Genomic DNA, 17,617 nt, shown 5'->3' with positions numbered 1-17,617 from the left:
CCCACATGCTATTTAGCATTGATCTTTTGGGTACTTTGAGACTGTTATTGCTGAGCTCCAAAGTAGATTCTATTCAATCCTCTAGAACAAAATGGATTGCAGACACAATTCTCCATGGTCACAGTGGGGGAGATCATTAAGTTTTGATAAGGAACTATGAGACGCTGATTAGACCTTTATTTATAAAAGACATTCAAGCCATGCTAACATTAGTTTTTTGCTTTTCTTGTAGCTCCTGTTAATCCTCATTTGAGTAAGTATATTTTTTACTTTAATAATGGTACAGCATTTCACAGTTAAGAAAAATAAAAAATTCATAGGCATACAAAGATTATTTAGCAACTGTTCATATTTTGTTTAAAATGGAATGGCTTAGAAACAGCAAAACTGGCGTTAAATGTGAATTGTAAATTTTAATTTTTTATGGACATGGGTATAAAGACAAATTATTTAACATTGATCATTGATTTTTATAATTTTTCCTAAATAGGGAGCCATTTCCAACAACTTAACATTTGTTATATGTTTAACTGGGGTATTTTTTTTATCTTTTGTGGCAGTGCATATCATTTATATTGCTATTATTTGTTTCTTTAATTTTCTTTTTAAATTTCTACATTCCAGTTGTAAAAGGTTATAGTTACTTAGAAAGTTGGTATTCAAATAGTTTAATCAATATTTTTCTTGGATCACTAATCTGTATCCTCATTTTTAATGAAGAAGATAGTCTCTTCACCATCCTGTTGATAATATTTCACATTAAAGATTGACTTGTGTTTTTTATTTTGTGCCTAGGAATATATTGTTCTTGGCTAATAAAAGAATGGAGAGTCACTTTACATTCTTACTCCCATCCATCCAATATTCTCCATTACCTATACTTACTGAAGAAAATGTGCAGGTCTTTTTTCTCATCTTACTATGTTTCCTTTTCTACCGTGGCCTTTCAAGGATTATATCACCAAGACCATACTACACAACATGCTTCTACCTTATTTTCTACTAAAGATCCTCTTTTACTCCATTTCCACATATCCAAATCATAACACTGAATACATTTATGGGTCTTTACTATTTTCATATTTCTTTCATGCACACTTCATTTTGTTCTCACCAATGACCCTTTAATGTGGATATCCTCAAGTCTTTGAGGTTCACTTACAAGGTTTAGCACAAATGCTTCTTTCTGCACTAAGTATTCTCTCCATTTGATTTTCTGTAACAATTTATCTTCATCTATGTGGTCAGCTATTTTTTATTTTGTCATATTCCCCAGTAGATTATAAAATACTTAAGAGCTAAATATGTTTCTAATTTCTATTATCTCACTATCTTTTTGTCTATCACAGCATCTTATATTTAGCAGGTGTTCAATGATCATTTGTAAAAAGAACAACACGACAGTTTCAAGATGAATTAATTGCATAAATCAGGTTCTCCCTGGCTTCCACCCAGGGTACTATTGCTATTTAATTACTATATTGATTATAATTCTTTTGAAGGTAAATTCTCTGACTATAATTTCAGTAGAAGTGTTTAAAAAGAGTTGTCATGGGAAGATTAGATACAGGAAAAATCGACAAATATTTCAGTTCAGGAAATATTTGTGAGCAGCTTCAATTTACTGGAAAAAAATGCATACATAAATAAACAGTAGAGCTTTGTTTGCTAACAGGTTACTTCCATACAATGTAATAAGTACCATTAATTTTTTGGCAAGTGAAGTTTTACAGAAGACATGCTATTTTAATTGGGTCCTGAACATTGAGTAAAGGTCCCTTTGGTGAAGAAGGTGAGGAAAGGCAAGCCTGTCATCAGAACGAAGGTCATGTTCAGATAATTACTGAGCAAAGCTCAGTGTGTCTGGAGTATGATGTTCAAACATTACAGAAGCCAGAAATGTGCCCTGAAGATGAACAATATTAATTAGAATTTGAGTGTTTCTTTTAAAAGCTTGTATCCTTTAGGTGATAGTTACCAACTTCTTCCTCATAAGCATTGTTTTTTATAGTCAAACAATGAGTTGGATTTTCTATTTTTAAAATAATTTCCAGTATAACTCTCTATACCAAAGATTTCCACTGACTGTACTTTTTTTTTTTTTTTAATTTTTAACGTTTATTTATCTTTGAGACAGAGACAGAGCATGACGAGGGAAGGTCAGAGAGAGAGGGAGACACAGAATCTGAAACAGGCTCCAGGCTCTGAGCTGTCAGCACAGAGCTGGATGCGGGGCTAGAACTCACAGACCACCAGATCATGACCTGAGCCGAAGTCGGACACCTAACCGACTGAGCCACCCAGGCGCCCCAACTACTGTACTTTTTTAATTTTACCAAGTTTCGATATGGTAAAAGATTAGAATTGTTTAGAACAAAGACTTTTTAGCAAACATCATACGATGATTTCCATAATTTATAAAGAGTATTTTTTAAAAAGGGTAATTATTTTTATGTTTTTGACGTAAAAATACATACGAGACCTATATTGACAACAAATCAAACTAACCTTAAATGCTCTTTTGCGTATAACCACTTATATAGTTTTTAGGTGAATTTATTTATCCTAGGTATCTACTTCCAAAATATCTGTATAGAGTAAGTCCATGAAATTTATCATAGTAGGATTCGTCATTAGACTAAAAAAAACTGACTTTTAAATTTAAAAGAGAAAGGCCTTCTATTTATAGTGTCTTTTAAAAACTCTTTTGGTTAGTCTTTTGAACTGAAAGGAAGGATGATTAGTTGTCAGAGAACTGCAGTCCTCTGGTAGAGCAGCAGCAGTGCTCAGTTGCCCTTCTCATACATGTCTTGTTCCTCAGGAAGGGCACCCTTGGACCAAACCTGAAGTTTAGTCCATGATTGGACTGTGTTAATTGAAAAGAAAACAGAAAAAAGTTGAATTTCAATTGAAATGAATTCTGAGATCTCACAAGTACCTCACCAATGGAGTTGAAATTTCCCACTGTAAAGAGGTTTTAAATTTTTTGAAAAGCAAATTGTTAAAATCAGAACTTTTGGAAAGTTTGTTTTTGGATTTCATTTGCTTTATGTTAGAGATTATAAGTACAAGGCAGTATGTGTATATATATGAAATTCATATGCTTAATATAATATATAACCATAAATATGCATTATAATACAAAGAATGCATATGCATGAAAATTCACTACCTCAAGAAAACAGCTTAAAACTAAAAAGAAAATTTATTGTAATAACCCACTCTAAAATATCAATCCCAAGTTAGAACTAATGGACAAATTAAGTAAAGTGATGTGATATAAAATCAGCATACAAAAACCTGTGACATCTCTGTATATTCACAATGAACTTTCTGAAGATGAAATTAAGAAAACAATCCCACTCAAAAACAAAAGAATAAAATATTTAGAAATAAAAATAAAATATTTAGAAATAAACTTAACCAAAAAAGTAAAAGACTTCTACATTAAAAATTATAACACATTGTTGAAGGAAATTAGAGAAGACAGGTAAATGGAAAGACATCCCATGTTCATGGATTAGAAGAATTAATATTGTTAAAATATCCACATTTTCTCAAACAATCTACAGATTTAGTGAAATCCCTACCAAAATGTCAATGACATTCTTTACATAAATACAAAAAACAATGTTAAAATGCATACAGAACCATTAAGGATCCCAAATAGCTAATGTAATGTTGAGCAAGAAAAATAAAGCTGAACGCATCGTACTTCCTGATTTTAAAATACATCACAAAGCTACAGTAATCAAAGGAGAATGGTACTGGCATAAAAGCTGTCATTTAGACCTATAGAACAAAGTAGAGAACTCACAAATAAATGTGTGAATTTCCAATCAACTTATTTTTGACAAGAGTACCAAGAACATACAATAGGGAAGGGACAGTTTCTTTAACCATTTACATTGTTGGTGGGTATGTAAATTGCTACAGCCTTTATAGAAAACAGTGTAGGGGCTCCTGGATGGCTCAGTCAGTTAAGTGTCTGACTTCAGCTCAGGTCATGATATGCAGTTCTTGAGTTTGAGCCCTGCATCCAGCTCTGTGGTGACAACTCAGAGCCTGGAGCCTGCTTCAGATTATATCTTCCTCTCTCTCTGCCCCTCCCCCTCTCATTCTCTCCCTCTCCCTGTCTCTCTGTCTGTGTCTCTGTCTCAAAAATAAACATTAATTTTTTTTAAAGAAAACAGTGTAGAGGTTCCCCAAAAATTAAAGATAGAATTATCAAATGATCCAGCAATCTCACTTCTAGGTAAATATCCAAAGGAAATAAAATGTCGTCTTGATGAAATATCTGCAATGCCAAGTTCATGGTAGCATTATTCACAATAACCACAAAATGGAAATGATCTAAGTGTCTGTCAATGGATTAATGGATAAAGAAAATGGAGAATATTAAACAGCTTTTAAAAAGAATGTTATTCTGCCACTTGAGACAACACCAATGAATTCAGTTTATTATGCTAAATAAAATAACCAAACACAGAAGGACAAATGCTGCATAATATCATTTACATGGAATCTAAAATAGTTAAACGCAGAAGCGGAGTGTAGAATGGTGGCTGCCAGGAGCAAAAGGGAAGGAGAAATGGGGAGATGTTGGTCAAAGGGTATATAATCTTTCAGTTATGTTAGATGAGTGAGTTCTGGAGATCTAATGTACAGCATGGTGACTATGCTTAGCAATATTGTATTATATCCTTGAAATCTGCTAAGAGAGTAGATCTTAAGCATTCTCAACTCCAAAAGAAAGGAAGAAAAACAATGGTAACTTGTGATACGTGAAGTGATGGATATATTAATATGTTTCATTGTGGTGACCATTTCAGAATGTATATCAAAACATCACATTGTATATCTTAAATATATATAATATTTGTTGTCAATTATATTTCAGTAAAGCTAAAAAAAAATAAGGTTAAAAATAAAGAAGTGGTTGGGGTGGGTGCAAGAGGGTCATTGGGCTAGAGGACTACAGGGCATCAGGGTGCTTATCCCCAAGTTTTAATCTGTCTTTATCATGTTGAGAAGAATTTGAAAAGTAAAGCACAATTTTGGAAACCTTGTAATGTAGAATATCTCAAATATATTAATTTATTTCTGTGGAGCCCTGAAACCACCAAAATTATGTTGTTGTTAGAAATCTCGTGAAACTTTCAAGATTAGATCGGTCTTTAGGACTGTATTACTTTCTTATTTTTTAATGGTTTTTTTAAATGTTTTATTTATTTTTGAGAAAGAGAGAGAGAGAGAGAGTATGAGCTGTGCAGGGGCAGAGAGAGAGGGAGACAGGATCCACAAAGCAGGCTCCAGGCTCTGAGCTGTCAGCACAGAGCCCAACGCGGGGCTCGAACCCATGAACCATGAGATCATGACCCAAGCCAATGTCGGACACCCGACTTGACAGAGCCACCCAGGCACCCCATATTACTTTCTTATTTTATGATATCTTTTAATATTTAATATAATACTTTTTACAAATTTTTACAGACTGAGGCTTTTTCATTATCTATCAAGATATTCCTTATCCCAATAAACTTTTTAATGAATAGCTTTTTACATAATTACTTAACATATAATGACAGGATAATCATAGGATTATTATAGTCCAAAATGGTGTCTTCTTTCCACTTTTTCTATTTTTTATAAAATCTCTCCAGTAATAGGTTTCTTCACTGTAGATGTATGTCTACAGAAGTAATGAAGAACTATTAAGATTACTTCTGTATCTTTGTCCAATATGAATTATTGTAGTCTTAAATCGTACTGTGAACAACTTGTGTCATCTATAAAATAAGCCTTTTAGGTGTATCTAAAATTATAGACATGAATTAGGTTCTTATAAGCTGTATTTTTGCTTAATTTTCCTATGAGAGACTTAAATTTTCAGGTTTTAAAAACTTTTGTTTTTGTAGGCAAGTTTTTTTTTTGAAACAAGGCTAAATTACACAAAAGATATGTTTAAATATCCTTATAAAAATTCATTATATATAATTTTAAATAACATAAAAAGATTTGGCACCAGATTTATAAACAAATCCTGAAGTTTTACTTTTGTTTTTGGACATTTTCTTTGTGTGTATACAATATGTAGTTAAACAACTGAAAACATTTAAAATCAGGGATTGCTTTATTACAACTCCAGAATAGTAGCTAAAGGAATCCCCTGTCGTGCCTAAAAAACATTTAAAGAAACGAATCCACGCATATAGCTACCCTGCTGTCACCAACATTAGATCTCAATTGTTAGACTCAGGCAGTCCTGTCTTCTTTAGTACAAGATCCATGGTGTAAAGACGTGCTAGAAAATATTTTATATGGGATATTGTTTATCCAGAAATGTACTGATTTAGAATTCACTAAATGCTTATGCTCCCTATCAATATTCCTATTCATAATATGGAATATAAATAAACACAAAGAAGTACAGCAAGTCTTGAATCTGAAAACAAAAACAAAATAAAACAAAAACTTATTCCTTAAATTCAAAGGGAGAGTTTCTGTTTACTTTTTAAATGTGTATGCCAATGGTTTTCTTTCTACTTCCCCTTCCTTCCTTCCTTCCTTCCTTCCTTCCTTCCTTCCTTCTACCTACCTACCTACCTACCTACCTACTGGTTTCCAGCCTTCCTCCCTCCCTTCTTTCTTTGCTTTTCTCTTTCTTTTTTAAATTGTGATTAGAACACTTAACCTGAGATCCACCTTCCTAATAATGTTTGAATATACAATATAATATTGTTATATACAGGCATAATGTTGTACAGCAGATCTCTAGAACTGACTTATCTTGCAGAACTGAAAATTTATACCTTTTGACCACTATCTCCCCATTTTCATCTTCCTCCAGCCCCTGAAAATCACCATTCTACTCTCTGCTTCTATGCATTTGGATCTTTTAGATACCTCATAAGTGTAATCATGCAGTATTTGTTCTTCTAGGATTTGCTTAATTCACTTAGTATAATGTCCTCCAGGTTCATTAGAGTTGTCACATATGGGAAGTTTTTCTTCTTTAAGGCTGAATAATATTCCATTGTATGTATATACCACATCTCCTTTACCCATTTATCCATTGATGGGCACTTAGGTTACTTCTATATTTTGGTTATTGTGAAATGTGCTGTAATGGACATGGGAGTACAATTCTCTCCTTGAGATAATGGTTGCAATTTTGGGGGAATCTGGGTAGCTCAGTCGATTAAGCATCCATCTTTCGCTCAGGTCATGATCTCACATTTGTGAGCTCGAGCCCCATGTCAGGTTCTTTGCTGCCAGCTGAGCCTGGAGTCTGCTTTGGATTATGTCTCTCTCTGCCCCTCCTCCTGCTTTCACTCTGTCTCTCTCAAAAATAAACATTAAAAAAAATGGTTGCAATTTTTTTGATAGAGACCCAGAAATAAGATTGCTGAATTATATGGTAGTTTCATTTTTAATTTTTGAGGAAACTCCTTACTGTTTTCCTTACTGCCTGTACCATTTTACTTCCCATAACAGTGTACAAGGGTTCCAATTTTCCCACATGCTTGGCAATGCTTGTTATTTTTTTAATTGCCACCCTAACAGGTGTGAAGTGATACCTCACTGGGATTTTGATTTGCATTTCCTTGATAATTAGTAATGAATGTTGAGCTACTTGTTGTGTACTTATTGGCCCCATCTATATATCTTTTGGGAGCAATGTTTATCCAAGTTTTTTCCTGATTTTTTAATCAGGTTCTTTTTTTGCTATTGAGTTCTAAGATTTCCTTATAGAAAAAGGTGGCCTTTTTCACTCTGTTGTTTCTTTTGCTGTGCAGAAGCTTTCTAGTTTGGTGTATTTCTATTTGCTTATTTTTGCTTTTGTAGCTTGTGTTTTTTGCTGTCATATCCAAAATATCATTACCAAGACTAATGTCATGAAAGTTTTTCCTTATGTTTTCTTCTAGGAGTTTAACAGTATTAGGTCTTACATTAAAGTATTTGATCCCTTTTGAATTTATTTTTATGTATTGTGTGAGATAAGGGCCCACTTTCATTCTTTTGCATATGGATGTCCAGTTTTCCAGCAAAATTTTTGAAAAGTCTTTTCTTTCCCCATTGTGTGTTCCTGGCTCTTTCGTCAAGATAATTTGGCTGCATATACATAGAATTCTTTCTTGGCTCTCGATTCTGTCCCATTTGTCTGTTATGTTTTTATGGCAGTACCATACTCTTTTTTCATTTTATTCTTTTTATAAATAAAAATTGCATATATTTAAGTTGTAAAATATTTTATATATATATATATATATATATATATATATATATATATATATACACACACACATACACACATATATACTTTCTCTCTCTATATATATATATGTAAATGTATATTACCCTCAAACAGCACGGGTTTAAATTATGCAAGTCCACTTATTATATGGATTTTTTAAAAATCCACATTGTAGATGCATTTTCTCTTGAGATTTTCTTAATTTTCTTTTCTCTAACTTATTTTATTGGAAGGCTACAGTACATAAAATATATAACATATAAAACATGTATTAATTGACTGTTTATGTTATTGGTAAGGCTTCCAGTCAACTACTTAAGTTAACTAGTTAAGTTTCTGGGAAGTCAAAAGTTATATATGAATTTTCGACTGTGTAAGGAATTGGTGTCCCTATTCAGGGGTGCACAGTACATAGTAAAATGACTACTACAGTCAAGTTAATTAACATATCATCTCGACACATAGTTACATTTGTGTGTGTGTAATGACCTCTACTCTCAGTGCATTTCTAGTATATGATACAATATTATTATCTGTAATCATCATGCTGTACAGTCATCATATCTAGAGTTATTCATCCTACATGCCTGCAACTTTGTACTCTTTAGCCAGTGTCTTTTCATTTTCCCCCTACCTGCCCCTGATAAAGACCACTATTACTTTCTGTTTCTCTGTATTTTGACTTTTTTTAGATTCCACATGCAAGTGATATTATGTAGGGTCTTTTTTTTCTATGTCTGGCTTATTTTACATAGCATGTCTTCCAGTTTCATCCATATTGTTGCAACTGGCAGGATAACTTTGTTTTTTTTTAAGATTTGGAGGCATCACACTGAATAATTTTAAATAATGAAATGTATATAATATATAAAAATATATCTGTATATTTTATTATTTTAAATATATATATATGTATATACATAATATTTTATTATTTAAAATTATTCAGTGTGATGCCTCCAGCTCTGTTCCTGCTCACAGCTCTATGGGCAGTCCAAGGTCTTTCATGGTTCCATATGGATTTTAAAAATTGTTTTCTACTTTAATAAAAAAAGTGCCATTGGTATTTTCATAAGGATTGCATTGAATCTATAGACCACCTTAGTAATATGGATATTTTAACATTAAATCTTCTAATCTATGAACACAGGATATTTCCATTTATTTTGTCTTTTTTAATTTCTTTTATCAATGTATTATAGTTTTCAATGCATAGGTCTTTCATCCCTTGCTCAGTTAAGTTGGTTCCTAAGTATTTTATTCTTTTTGATACTACTGTAAATGGGATGGTTTTCTTCGTATTTTTTTTTTTTCAGATGCTTCATTGTTAGTGTATAGAAACACACAGATTAATTCAGGGGCATGATTCCAACTTCAAGGGCTCCACTTCCAGGGATAGCTGTCTGATAAGTCTAACTCACTGATGCGGGAAAAACAAGAATCTCTGTTTTTTAGATTCTTCTATTTTTATGAATTCCAGGGAATCTGAACTGGGTTTTGACTTCATCATTTACTATCGCAACTTAGTCAAAGTTTTCTCTTCTGTGAGTCTCATGAGTTAGTATTCCTGTGATTTCATAGAGGTTTTATGGGTTTGAATGAAATATATAAACTATGTTTAATATTTCTCTATTTAGATAATTTTAGTTTTGTGTCTAGTTGACATTATTATCTCCTTTATTGTCTCCTATATTTCAAGCAGGGTACATCTCAGTAAGAAAAACCTTGATACCTAGAAAGGTTACTCCTGCCTACCCTCATTACAGGAAGAAAACTCTCTCCGAACTTTTTGTTGGGTCTGAACTTAGCATGTGGCAGGCATCCAGGAAATCCCAGGCCTTCCACAGTCTTCACAAATTCTTTTCATTTTTTTTTTTATTTCTAGTGAATTTCAACCATCTGCCAAATTCACATTTAAAAAAAATAAAAGATAACTACTTTTTAAAATATTTTGCTATTATCTTCCCCTAAGTAAACTTCCATTTCTGCAAGTGCTTATATGTGAAAGCATCTCCAGAGATGGTGTGAAAAATTATAACTTCAAGGTATACAGCTTTAAAGTGTTGTCAGGTAAATTAATAAAGATAATTTTATAATTGACAATTTTGTTTTGTTTGTGTTGTTCTTATACTTGAAAAATGAAAGTTGAGAAATGTCATGGGGAGCCTGGATGGCTTAGTTGGCTAGGTGTCCGACTTTGGCTCAGGTCATGATCTCATGGCTCATGGGTTCGAGCCCCACATCAGGGTAAATGCTGACAGCTCAGAGGCCTGGAGCCTGCTTCAGATTCTGTGTCTCCCTCTCTCTGCCCCTCCCTCACTTGTGCTCTCACTCTCTCTCTCTTAAGAATAAATAAACATTAAAATTTTTTTTAAAAAGTTGGGAAAAGTCTTCAGCCATAGTTAAATTTTAGTTATTTAGATATTTCAGAGGAAAATGACTTGGGTTTAAGATATTACTGGTTTATATACATCAAGATTATTTTTCTCTTTATTAAAATTGAAATAGTTTCATGTTTAGTCATACTCTTTTGCACTATCATGGCCCTGGTGCCATTATTGAAATCTTGCATTATTACTGTTGTATGATGTTTTAAATTTTTATAAGAATATTGTGTTTATATTAATTTAATTAATATTAATTTAACTAAAATTTGTTAACAGGAGAATTTCACTGTGGATTTGAAGATGGTAACATTTGTTTATTCACCCAAGATGATACAGATAATTTTGACTGGACAAAGCAAAGTACTGCAACGAGAAATACAAAATACACTCCAAACACAGGACCGAATGCTGATCGTAGTGGCTCTAAAGAAGGTATGAGGGTATGAAATGTACTCCAGTCTTGGACTTCTAAAAATGCCATTAATATGACATGCACAGAATGATTTGCTATAGATTTGAAGATTATGGGGTAAAACCTTAAATTTTTAATGCATAGACTCAATAATTCAGATATTTCCAAAGCTTGTAGACATTAATTTTCTCTCAGACCTCACAGACACATATAGTTGAGAGATTAGATGTTTTTGATAATTCAAGTCTAAAACTCCTATTTTGTTTAACATTTTTGTACATTCAAGCAATTTTATCTTTCATTATGTAGATCATTTATTCTTGATGTTATATATATAAAGATTTCGCAAATGATATCAAAATTCTCCTGTGCATCTAGAATGTACTTCTTATGAAAACTCTAAACCTCCTTAACGATTAAATTTCATGTCTCCTAATAATAATTTGTCTAAACATTTATGTTGTCTTTTTAAAGGTTTTTATATGTACATTGAGACATCTCGACCCAGACTGGAAGGTGAAAAGGCCCGACTTCTCAGCCCTGTTTTCAGCATAGCTCCTAAAAACCCTTATGGCCCCACGAACACTGCATATTGTTTCAGCTTCTTTTATCACATGTATGGACAACATATAGGTGAGATGGCAAGAATTACTATGTTTCTTCTAAAGTAAATCATAAGAAAAAATGTTTACCAAGACACAGCATGAAATCAATTTTAGTCAAAGAATATCATCATTGACTTTTTTTTTTTTTTTATGTCTGTTTATTTTTGGGAGAGAGAGAGACAGAATGTGAGCAGGGGAGGGGCAGAGAGAGAAGGAGACACAGAATCCGAAGCAGGCTCCAGGCTCTGAGCTGTCAACACAGAGCCTGACATGGGGCTTGACCTCACAAACCATGATACCATGACCTGAGCCAAAGTCAGACGCTTAACTGACTGAGCCACTCAGGCACCCCTGTTATCACTGACTTTTAAATTACATACCTTCAAATTGCAAATTAAGAGGCTAAGAATGTTCCCCTATCATGTCCTAATTTTCAAATTTTAGATTCAAATTTGAACTTTTGGAGCATTACCTACCCCTTCTAGAATCCTAATTCACACAGACCAGAGTTAAATTCTTGATGTGATCTTATTGTGGAATTAATAGCAGTATAATTTAAGCAGCTTCTTTTCAAAGAAACTTGCTCAAATAATGACTCAGTGTATATTAATGACCATGAAAAGAGGTATTGCCATATTTGGAAGATAAATACCTTTAGCACTGTCTTTGTATTTGGAATACTGGGATGATATTTTCTTGTTTATAAAGTATGCCTAACATACCTCGTAGGATCTAAGAATGTTCTCATACCACATAGCCTTACAGACAACATAGCAAAACTGCTGCGGGAGGTGGAGAGAGATCATACAGGTCTACTTGTCTTTATGCACAATTATAAAATCAAACTGACCACAAAATTTTTTAATTTAATTATTTGGCAACACATGCTATCTGATCTCCATGTGTTGGAATATATGACCCGAAATAATCTGAGCTTGTTTATAAACTTTATTTATCTAAATAAGTGTGAACATTTATATTATTTGCAGCAAAAATATGACTATGTTTGATTCTGTTCCAGATTCTTCCAGAGACTATCATGTAATCCATAAGATAGGCATTCTTTTACCTTTCTAAAATAAGACAAAATTCTGAATGGTGAAGCATCTATCACCACAGAGCTTGGACAAGGGGTTGTGGGTCTGTATCTAGCAGAAGAATAAGGCAATGAAATGCTTCGGGACAAAGGAAAACATCTCTCTATGAAAGAAGGTTACATTTTCAATGGACAGAAATGAGCACAGGGAAGATTAAGGTACTGATAGTGAGGAAATAAAATGTGGAAAGCTAGGATGACATTAAATGTTTTGATGTAAATGAACAAAATTAAAACTAAAAATATATAATTACATAAACACAATCGTGCACATGATAGATGCCAGTTACTGTACCATTTAAGTGAAGTAATCCTCTTGATCAGTTTAAAAATATGAGCATAACATCACTGTCCATTTTTTACAGCAGAAAAAAACTGAGTCCTAGAGAGTTTGTTTGAATTGCAAGGAACTGGTTATGCTGGGTCGTAAACTCATTGCCAGCACTATTAACCAGTATTTTTCACAGTGGAGCACTAGGTAATACACCAGGAAGGCCAAACTTGTGCAATGAAAAGTCCTCTGAAGATGAAGTCAAGAAATCTGGGCTGGAACTTGGCTGTAGCTTACTTTGAGAATGCAGAGAATTCACTTAAAACACCTGGATCATGATCTCCTCGTGTGTAAAATGGAAATATTAATTCCTATTTCAGAAATTTGTAGTTGATGCTAAATAGGATAATATATATGAAATCTCAGATGGTAGACACTCTTAACCTTAGGTTACTTTGAATCTCAAATAGCAATAATAAAGTAATAGCTAATGTCAGTCACTATTCCTAACACGTCATGGATTATTTCTTTTAATTATTATAATAAACATTTGTACTCATTAAAATCATTATCCTCTATCATAGATAAGGAGACTGATACAGAGAATTTTACTTTACTTGCCATAATGTCACAGCTGATAAATAACGAACCATGATACCAATCTGGGAAGCTGGACAGGATTTGCTTGCTTTGCCGTTCTGTGGAGAGACTCACTGGAATGTCACAAATGTTTAACTAATTTAGTAGTTAGGGGAAGACATACACATTTTGGGCAGATGACAAAAGCATGATGAGATTTCTGATTTGGGAAAATAAATCTTATAGGAGTGGGTAAAATTGTGGAGAAACAGAATACAGTTTGGAAAAGCAGTTAGAAAGTTACAACAGTAGTTATGGGTTCACTACAGCCTAACCTATGAAGGGAAATAAATCTCCATACAATTGCCAAACCATCTTATTTACTATGAGATTATGATCTTATTACAAAGGTAGGATTAGCTCAACTCTCATTTTCCCATTAGTTGGTGATGTATTCTTCACTTTGAAGATATTCCTTAGACTCTCTTTCTCTTCTCCCAGTTTCCTTTGGAACAGGCTTGTTTTAAAATGTTTTTTAAATAAATAATTCCAAGATCAATATTTTGAATTACTTAAATGAGTAAAATGTGCATGTACTGTTTTTATGAGGCTGGCCCCCTCTCAAATTTTCTCCATATTTATATTGAGGTTCAAGATAATTGTAATATACTTCTAACTTCACAATTTTTATACTTATCATTCTTTATTGTCAACAAATGTCCAGTTGACTTCTGCCAGTTTTATTCTGATTGTTTCAGGAGGAAGGCAGTTCTCCATTTCTTCCATGTTCTCAAACACTTAACCATTTTGATGCCTGTGCCATTTCTCTGGTTCATCAGATGGTTGAAGGTTGCAGGTATCAGATCTGTCATTAGAGTCCCTCCCAGCAAGGCACAATCATCTACTAAATCTACTAAATCTACTAAATCTACTAAAATGTAGACAAAAATGTCTATTCCAGATGTGCACTAATCAGGACCAGATGAGTGACCTCATTAGGGAGAGGTTGCCTGTAGCTGAAACCTTCCCTCTTTGTAAATATTATTCTAAGACACTCATTTATCTGTAAACCTGGGGGCATTTATAGTCACTGGTTTTACAAATTACATTCTCAGTTTTATTCATTTTTTTGCAAGTCCAAATTCGAAAATGATTTGCATGGATTTCTAATAGCCTAATTGTGATTATTATTTCCTGAGTAACCATACATAATCTTTGCTGTTTAAACTTTGACTAATGCTCAGTATATCATTGAGGATAGTTGTAACTTTTAATGATACAAAAATGGGCAATCAGTTATACATTACTTAGAAAAGATATTCCTCTTTGATGTAAAGTCAAATATGTTGTATTATTTAATGCTACATAAAAAGTTTCCCCAAAATTTTGTGGCTCGAAACACAAGCATTCATCTCTCAGTTTCTGTGGGTCAGGAATTTAGGTGAGGCTTAGCTGAGTGTCTGTAGTTCAAGGTCTCTCAGGAGGTTGCAGACAAGCTATCAGGCATGACGACTGTCTAATTTGAATACTTGACTTAGCGATGATATTACTTCTTCTAAGCCCACTCACTTGGTGTCTGGCAGGCCTCACTCCCTCATAGGTATTGGACTAAGGACATTGATATCTTGCTGGCTGTTGAATTCCTCTCAATTCTCTCAAGTTCCTTGTCATAGGAACATCTCTACAGGACTGTCTCATGGCATGGCAGCAGGCTTTCTCCAAAGCAAGCACTGACAGAGAGCAAATACATGCCCAAGACTTTTTATAACCTAATCTCTGAAGTGACATTCCATAATGTCTGCCTTATGCTATTTATTATAACCGAGCTGATATTTCCACCCCACGTTCAATGGGGGGGGGGGAATAATACACAAGGGTGTTAATGCTAGGAGGCTGAAGTCATTGGGAGGCATCTTAGCATTTATTTGCCACACAGGTACAATTTATTGTTAGCTAAATGTTTCATCAAAATTGATTGAAGAGAAAACAAATGAAAACTACAATATGTCACCCTTAAACTGTTGATTTATAAGTACTGATACAATAGATATTGACAATAGCATAAGATTATTTCAACAATCCTGTAGGTACAAGAAGGCATTTTGATTCTTGATTAATCATCTGAATTTCTAATATTCTTGCATTGAAACTGAACTTCATATGAGGTCACCTGATGTGAAAAAGGCTTATTAAAAAATAAGTAAAATATGTACTTCATTTATTTCTAGGAAGAATGTAAGATATAAGCATACCAGGAAATTAAAGATAAAAATACAAAAGGCACTTATGAATACATTCATTGAGCTTGATAAGAATGGTTCAATAAAGTTGTGGCTCTAGAAAGCTAATTTCACTGTGGAACAAATGGGAAACAAGGAAAAGGAGTCCAGTCATGGGATCTGTTCTTTCATGAATCTTGAGGGTGGGGAAGAAGTGATAAAGTAGAGAAATGTGGGGTTATAGATGTGCTTATTTTTAAGAGGAAAAAAATTAATGGAAAGGTAAGTTTATAGATACTAAAGTTGGAGGGAAGCAAATTTCTTGAAGAGATGGGAATTGAGAGTTATGATTCCCCTACTAGACTTCAAGGGGAAAGAATGTCACTTCCACTGAGGTGGGAAGAAAAGAATTAAGTGGGAATTGTGGCTTTTGATACATTCCTAGATGCAAGTGCAGCAAGTGGACTTAGAAGTTGCTTTTTAACAGTATCTAACAGTACCTATTTTTTTCTGTAAAATAAATACAGCTTTTGCATGTTCAAAGAGTAGACCATTGTAGGCAAATGGAAACAGACTGATGAGTGATAGAGAGTTGAAGCAGTTGGAGACCAGGATATCAGTCCTCAGTGTTTTGGAATATGTTTTAGGATATAATGCTCAATTTCAATGCCAATCACTTCTTGTGTGTATTACTGAATTCCCCTGATAACTGATTTCTGTGCTGTCTCTTGGGCCTATAGTTTCTGGGGTAAATATAATTTTCTCAAACCAGTATCATAAGGACCTTAAGGATATATGCCCCTCTGGCTTCTTAGGGCAGCAGCATGGTCTATATCAGCCATACAGGAAGTTCCCCAAATTGAGCTATCTTCTATCTGGAGCCTTTTTCTAGGCTCTATCTTTGTTCTACTGAACTATATATTTGGGGGGGAGCAGAAACAATCTCTCTCCCCATCACATGGTGCCCTGCAAATATAAATATTTATTTGTCCACTACATAAATTTTATTAAGCAAATGAATATTTTTTAAATCACATGATAGAATAGGTACTTTTTCGCTTCCTTAAATCATCTAGGTAACTCATATTCTTCCTTTAAAATCTAAATCAAGGACATGTGAAATTTTTCCCCATCCTCCTTCTCTTTTTGTTCCTGTAACAGCTGGTATACATCTCTATCATAATGTTTGTCACCTTGACCTCTGATAGACTGTAAGCTGCTTGAGAGCAGCAATCATAGTTGATATATATTTGTTCCACTGAAACAAAAATGCTTAATAGATTTTATAAAATAATAATCTAAACTAGACATTTAAGCTCTGAGTGTGTTAGAAGAATAACAAAGCAAATTACTTAAAACTATTTGTGTAGGTTGGAAACAGGTCATTTCACTAAGACTTTATAGAATAGGTTGGGGGAAAAAATAGAAGTTAATCGTTGACTTAATGTGCTCTGGCAGCTAAAGCATAGAGGAATATCACATATTTCTTAGCAACTAATTCAAAGAGAAATTTATGTTTATAAAAGCACCCTTAAAATAAAATGGAGGGGATCGAGGGGAAGATGGCGGCATAGGAGGACGCTGGGCTCACCGCGCGTCCTGCTGATCACTTAGATTCCACCTACACCTGCCTAAATAACCCAGAAAACCGCCAGAGGATTAGCAGAACGGAGTCGCCAGACCTAAGCGCATACGAGAGGCCCACGGAAGAGGGTAGGAGGGGCGGCTCCCCTGCCAAGCAGAGTCCCTGAGTCTGGCTGGCAAAAGTGGAGGGGCCTGATGGACTGTGTT

General features: G+C 33.8%; 1 protein-coding gene across 1 annotated transcript in view; it reads left to right on the top strand.

Moving 5' to 3' along the window:
* The window catches only part of MDGA2 (MAM domain containing glycosylphosphatidylinositol anchor 2), an 850,755-nt gene that overhangs the window by 805,823 nt on the left and 27,315 nt on the right, over positions 1 to 17,617 (top strand). The window contains exons 12-14 of the mRNA XM_047075663.1: positions 233 to 253; positions 10,921 to 11,076; positions 11,531 to 11,689. Of these exons, the coding sequence (XP_046931619.1) occupies positions 233 to 253; positions 10,921 to 11,076; positions 11,531 to 11,689 (336 nt within the window). The remainder of the gene's footprint in view (positions 1 to 232; positions 254 to 10,920; positions 11,077 to 11,530; positions 11,690 to 17,617) is intronic.

The sequence above is a fragment of the Lynx rufus genome, unplaced genomic scaffold (assembly GCF_022079265.1).
Source record: "Lynx rufus isolate CCGP_SWC_20201006 ecotype Redwood Valley unplaced genomic scaffold, mLynRuf1.p SCAF_13, whole genome shotgun sequence".
NCBI lineage: Eukaryota > Metazoa > Chordata > Mammalia > Carnivora > Felidae > Lynx > Lynx rufus.
The sequence above is the reverse complement of the archived record's forward strand: the minus strand, read 5'-3'. Positions and strand labels throughout refer to the sequence as shown.